This window comes from Eupeodes corollae, chromosome 1, assembly GCF_945859685.1.
Source record: "Eupeodes corollae chromosome 1, idEupCoro1.1, whole genome shotgun sequence".
Taxonomy (NCBI): domain Eukaryota; kingdom Metazoa; phylum Arthropoda; class Insecta; order Diptera; family Syrphidae; genus Eupeodes; species Eupeodes corollae.
The window spans coordinates 191,336,825-191,343,563 of record NC_079147.1 but is presented as its reverse complement, the minus strand read 5'-3'; the positions used below and the strand labels follow the sequence as shown (position 1 = coordinate 191,343,563).

Below are 6,739 nucleotides of genomic sequence, written 5' to 3'. Positions count from 1 at the left end.
ATAAAAATAAAATCTACAAAAAATAGTACGCAAATTTGGTAAAAATTGATAATAGTACAAATAGACAAACTTTTAAGCAAGACAAATCGACAGATGGCATGGGAAGTTATTAGTGTGGGTCGCATACCAGCCTTTTTTTAGTAATGATTTTGATGTGTTTTTTTTTTTTTGTTTTAGACTATCAATTCGATCTTTTATATTTTGTATAAGATCAAATTAGTTTCAAGCCAAGCACATATTTCTTTTTAATTTTACGAACTTTTAGTAATGTTTTTTTTTAGGTTTTTTAGTTTTTGTAAAAAAAAAAACAGTGTATTTAATTTTTCTCAAAATTTTACCAGAAGTTAAAAACGTTATTTTTTGTCGCATAAGTTAACATTTTCAATGCTACAAAACGGACCGGTTATAATAAATGCTTTTGGAATCCATAACCAAAAATATGCAAATAATTTTCAACGTAAATGACAGCTGTGAAATTTAAAAAACGATGCAATGGTGTGGTTAAAAATAACTGCTAAAGCTATTTCCAATGTTTGATTGACAATGCGCATATTTTTAAATTTTGGAATATGGCTTGTTTTTGTGAATATTCAGTCCTTATAGTTCGGTTTCTTTCTAATATTTATTCCATGCCCAAAGGTTATTTAGCAATACTTAAAGAAACAATTTTTTTACCGGAACTCCTTATTTCGCCATATTTTCAATAGATTGGTGAGTACTTAAAGTGTGTTTTGCCACAAGCTATTTGCCATTCGAATTTCCTTTCCTATTATGTTTTTTTTTTTTTTTTAAATTCCACTTTCAAAAATAAAACACACAGTGAATTTAAATATTTATGTTCTTATTTTTTTTTTTATTTCACTTTATTGTTTTTCTTCTCTGTTTGTTAAAAATATTATTTTTTGTATTGTTTTTCTTTTTAATTTAATTTATTTTATAATAGTTCTATAACTTTTCTTATCATTTGTTCTTATTTATTTAAGTTTATATTTTTAAATAAATTAATTGCATGCCATAATGTTAAACATTATGTTAAGAATCATTACACCTCATTTTTTTTATTTTGTCCATATAATTGTATAATAACCAAATATCATAATTTTTTTGTTTTTATACTTAAGTTAAAAATTTCATTATAATTAATAGTGGGCTATTTTTGTGTTTGTTTTATTAATTTTTCTTTTCTTTGTCATATTTATTTTTGTTTGTAATATTGAGTCATTATTAGTCCCTATATTTTTATTGGTTTCATTTATTGATTTAATAGTTTTTTACGGTTCTCGTTCTCGTTTGTTCTTAATACAAAAAAAAGTATTTGTTTTTCGTTAATTTTTAAATTTTTAACTTAATTTTTTAAAACTTAGTACAAAAATGGTTGTTTTTGTGAAGCAATAGTGTATTGTTTGTTTTGTTTGGTTTGTTTTTACTTTTATTTCTGACAAATTGCAGTTCTACAATTAATATCACGATTGTCATTTTAAAAATATTTTTATTTATGTAAAATTTACTTACTGTTGTTTGTTTTTTTTCTTTTTATTTTAAATTTAATTTTTATCTAAACTTAAATTGATTTCTTAAAATTTGAACTTATGTTTTTAATAACTTACTTTTAAATGATATAATTTTATTTTTGTAGGAAATTTATATATGTACTCGTATGTAGATATGAAAATATTTATGCTACTCAAAATTGACTTAGTTTTACAGCTCATTTAAAATGTATAATTAAAATTACTCTAAAAAATTCATTAAAATTTAAAAATCAATTGAAAAAGGAAGGTCATTTACTGGGACGTTTTAATTTTAAAATATTAAATTAAAAAACAAAATAGATATTTTTTTTTAAATTTTAGTGCACGTATAATTTTAATTTTTATTTATTTGCAATAAAAAATTAAAACAATTAAAAACCAAACAAATTTTAATTTAATTCATTCGAAATATTTTCTTACTTCATGCTTCAACTAATTTTTCGTGTTCTGGTATTTACATTATTTTTTTTTGTTTCTTTTTTGTTTTGCAGTAAATAAAATTGTTTTTATTTTTAAGATTTAAATAATTTTTAAAACTTCATCTTTAGGAATCATTGCCCTTTTTTTTGATAAATTATTTATTTATTAATCAATCGGTTTTGTTTTACAATTATCATAAAATTTAACTACGGTGTTTTATATTTAACATTATTTTTATATTTTAATTCGTGGTTTTGCTATATATTTGTTTGTTTGTATTTACAATTAAAATTTTATTTTATATTTACAACTAACCAAATGTTTAGTTTTTATTTTGTCTTTGGTCATTTTAGGACATGTCTTCATCATTTCTTCGTTTTTGTTTAAATATTTATATATATTTTATTTTTACAATATCACTCCAATTTTATTTTTTAAATATGGTTAGTGTATATTACAGCCTTTTTCTCAATGCAATTATTTTTTTTATATATTTATAATAATTTTATTTTTGTTATTGATTTTTCGGTTTTTATTTTAAAAATTAAAATCTAATTTTAATAATTATTATGAGAAAAACCGGAGTGATACCATAAATATGGGCAGTATTGTAGCAGCAAATGAGATGAGAAATAATTTTGCACTGGAACTGCTTAGAGCACTTGCTTGGCAAAGTAAGTCTTCGGGGAATATTTCCAATATGGGAAGTTTCTTACCGGTGGTTGGATCATGACATGTATTCGCTCGGGCACGCTACGGATAAACAATCAAAACCATACAAAATAAGTGAAAGGGATTAATTTTAAATTTGTATGTTTTTTTTTAAATGTTGGTTTAACTATCCTTTTATCCAATTTGATTGATACTCATGAAACATAGCAATCAATCCGGATAATATTGCAATTGAATTGTTTCAAAATCTAATAATTTTAAAATGCCAACAATTATTGTTTTAAACTGTTCGTTAAACAATATCAGATATATTACAATTTTTTTGAAGGCATCAACTTCATGCAAAAACACTTGCTTGATTATCCGGAATTATCCGAATAACATGGATTAGACAGTAACAAATCAGGAGTATCCAAAAGCACTTAATGTTAGCTTTCTTTATGATTATATTTTCGGATAGCGAGACATTCAAAAAGCCAAAACTTCAGTTTCTTCAGAATTTTTCAATGTTGTGAAAATGTGTTTTTCTAAGAATTTGGATAAAATTATATATTGATACACATTTGTAAAAGTATTGACTTAGATAGCTGTTATCCGAATATTAAAACTCATTGAATATAAGGTCCGGATAAGAACATATTTCTTCCTTGATAACTTCAAGAATCAGATTTGTTTAGAAAACACATTATCCGATACGTTCGGATAACGAGATAGTGATGTTTTTTTTATATTTAAAACAACTTTATATTGAAAATTGTTCTATAAGAATTTCATTTTATTAAGGAAAAACTTACCTGTACCATTCGCCTCATATCGTCTTTAGGTATAACTCGTATCTGCGCTGACTCTCGTAGCCATCTTCTTAGCCAATGTCCGAACCACACTAATCCACACTCACATTCTAGTGGGTTATTCGATGTATCTAGACCGCCCATGATGCTCCTTGTGCCCACGGTATCCCAGTACGTTTTATTCGGATAAAAACTATCCGCTGCCAAAGCATTTATCCGATTATCCGAAATATCAATAGATAAATGTGGAACCGACCGCAGAGTATAGAAAATCCCTGGCGGAAGATCGGATATCTTAGTATGTCTTATTCGAACTGTGAGTTTATGAGTCCGGGCTAAACCTTCTAGAGCGTCACTACTTATGGTGTGCACATTACTTCCATACAACTCGATTTCATTCAATTTTGTATTATTGACAAGTTTGGCGAGCAAACTGCCTCCAATATTGGATTCCACTGCGTGGATTCGTAATTCCTGGAGGCCTGGGATGCGTGATACTATTTCGCCCAAATTTGATGCCGATGACATATGCAGTCGTCGCAAACTTCGGAGTTTCGAAAATCCAATGGGATTGGCAATCTTGACATCGAGAATATTTAGCTCACTCAAGTGACGCAGTCCTATCATGTCATGGACTGTGATTCTTCGGATGGGATTGTGAGCAAGGTCCAGGACCCTCAACGAACTGGGGAGATGATCAACAACACTGCTTATGTTGGTGACTTTATTGCGAGACACATCCAGGAACCTTAACAATCGCATGGGATGCAGGGATGAAATCTCTTGCAAGTGATTACCACTGACATCAAGATGCGATAGGAAGGGCAGATTCAAAGGTGGGAGGACATAAAGACCCATTCCTTGAATATTCAAACGTCGAACCCGCGGAGTATGGATGAACACCTCTCGCAAATTACTTGTCACCAGAGGATTAAAGCTGAGATCCAAATTTGTCAAGTTACTTAGGAACGTAAAAGTGTTATCTGGCAACACTGTGATCTTATTTTGCGATAAATTTAAATCGAACAGGAATTGTGAGTTGATGAACATGCTTGAATCCAAATATTCGAGGGTATTTGCCACAAATTGAATGCTTCGCAGAGTGAATCCCACATCGGTAAATGCTGGAACTGGCCAAACAGTCAAAAAGTTCTGAGATATGTCAAGGTATTCCAGACGTGTGTTCATGAAAACTTCCCGAGGAAGAGCTCGCAAGAGATTATTGCGGATACGAAGAATTCGCAACTTTCGGAGGTTGGAAAACTGCTCGACTTGCAATTGGTCAAGACGATTATTGCTCAAGTCAAGTTCTTGCAAGCTATTCAAACCCTGAAAGCTCCTTCGACGCAGCGAACTGATGTTGTTGTGGGACAAATTCAAGACTTCCAAGAATTCCAAATCCCCAAAGGCATGATTGCCCAGCGACGATAGTTCGTTGTTCATAAGATTCAAAAATCGGAGGGTGTTCCCAAGGTTACTGAAGCTAAGACTATTCGAGATTAGATTGTGACTCACGTCCAGATGATAGATGTACATGTAAGAGCTTAACTCATCGTCAAATATGGTGATCTGGTTATGGCTGATGTTTAGGCGTAGAGGTGTTGAAGCATTTGACACGTAATGGAACATTTTCAGCGACAACATACAAAGTGAGTTGTGAGTTAGGTCGAGGCTGGCAAGACTTGGCATGAAACTCATAGCTCCGTGGGATATATTCTTGAGCCGGTTGAAGGACAAATCAATTGATCGCAGGAACTCTAGATTGAAGAAAGCATGTCTGTCAATCGAACGGATTTTATTGGACTGCATATTGACGGTCTGAAGATCACCCAAGTTATAGAAAGCTCGGAAGGAAAGGCTTTCGATTGAGTTGTAGGAAAGATCGATCTCGACCAAGTGGCGGTGGACTTCTGGAATGAAGAGACCTTGAGGAATTTGCTTGAGATGGTTAAATCCCAGATTGATGTAGCTCAGTTCTTTCATGCCTGCAAAAGACTCATTTGAAAGAGCTTTCAAGTTGTTGTTATCCAATCCCAACCACATAAGCTCGGTGAGAGGGCTAAGAGCTTCTAGAGGATCAATGGATTCAAGACTTCTGGCTGGAAATACAGCAAACGACAGCTCGAGAATCTTAAGGGTCTGGGAGACGTTTTCAAAAACGTAAGGATTGGTGATAGTGATGTCGTTGAAGCTCAAGCTGATCTCCTTTATTTGATCGAGGCCGTTGAAGGAACCAAGATGAAGATGAGTGATTTTGTTGTTTCGCAGGAGAATCGTTTGCAATTGGCTGCCCCACACTGTGAAGATATTCTCGGGAATTTCGGTGATTGTGTTGTAACCCATATTGAGGTAGGACAGTTCGGTGAAATTTTTCAAAGCATTCACTGGTATCACGGAAAAATTGTTTCCGCTCAGACTAAGAACACGCAGGTTTCCTGCAAATTCTGGCAGATTTGAGAGTTGGCAGATATTGTTTGACGTGAGATAGAGGTACTTCAATTTATGGAGAGACTTTATAGCTCCAGGAACTGCACTTAACTCATTTCTCTCTAAATCAAGGTATTCTAAGGTTTCAGTGATTCCATCGAAGGCATTGACATGGATTCTTTGAATAGCGTTGAATGCCAGGACTAAGTGTACAATTCCGGTGCCCTTGAATGCTGCCGGTGGCAGATGTCGAATGAAGTTTTTCTCCAGATTCAAAGCTCTCACATGAACGTCACTATAGTTGTTTTGGAACCAATCGGACTCAATGTCTTCGATGAGATTCATTCCCAGATCAAGTTTCTCCAGATGCATCCGCACTAACCGAACGGTTTCCTTATTCTGCACACTCCTGATGAGGTTATCTCGAAGCGAAACAATTCTCAGTCCGAAGAGATGTTCAAACAGCTGCTGCGGGAAGTTCCCCAACAAATTGCTGGACAAATCAATAGTGACAAGACTGCGGGGCAGGAAGTTCGAACCGATATGATATATCCGATTGTTGCTCAAATCAAGCCACAGGAGCTTTTGTAGCCTTGAAAATGGACGTGTTATATGATTATGACCTGATATTGAGTTCAAGGATGATGATGAAGCTGACATTGCTGACGACGACGATGTTTGAGCACCCTGCACAGCCATGGAATAGTGTAAGCCACCCCCACCACCGCCGCCAAATACCGATGACGAATTTGCAATTCCTCCACCTGCTCTGCTGCTATCGTCATGTGAATTCAATGCAATTTCAGTTATTTCGTTTCCAGAGAGATGCAAACTCCGTAAAGTGTCAAAAAGACTCTCCCAATTCCCATCAAGGGACGTTATGTGATTGCTTTAGAA

At 33.0% G+C, this 6,739-nt stretch overlaps 1 protein-coding gene across 1 annotated transcript in view; it reads right to left on the bottom strand.

The window, feature by feature from the left end:
• Positions 1 to 2,278: 2,278 nt before the first annotated feature.
• The window catches only part of LOC129943454 (chaoptin), a 267,774-nt gene continuing 263,313 nt past the window's right edge, over positions 2,279 to 6,739 (bottom strand). The window contains exons 5-6 of the mRNA XM_056052921.1: positions 3,419 to 6,731; positions 2,279 to 2,705 (exon numbers count right to left, since the gene is read on the bottom strand). Of these exons, the coding sequence (XP_055908896.1) occupies positions 2,520 to 2,705; positions 3,419 to 6,731 (3,499 nt within the window). The 3' untranslated portion in view covers positions 2,279 to 2,519. The remainder of the gene's footprint in view (positions 2,706 to 3,418; positions 6,732 to 6,739) is intronic.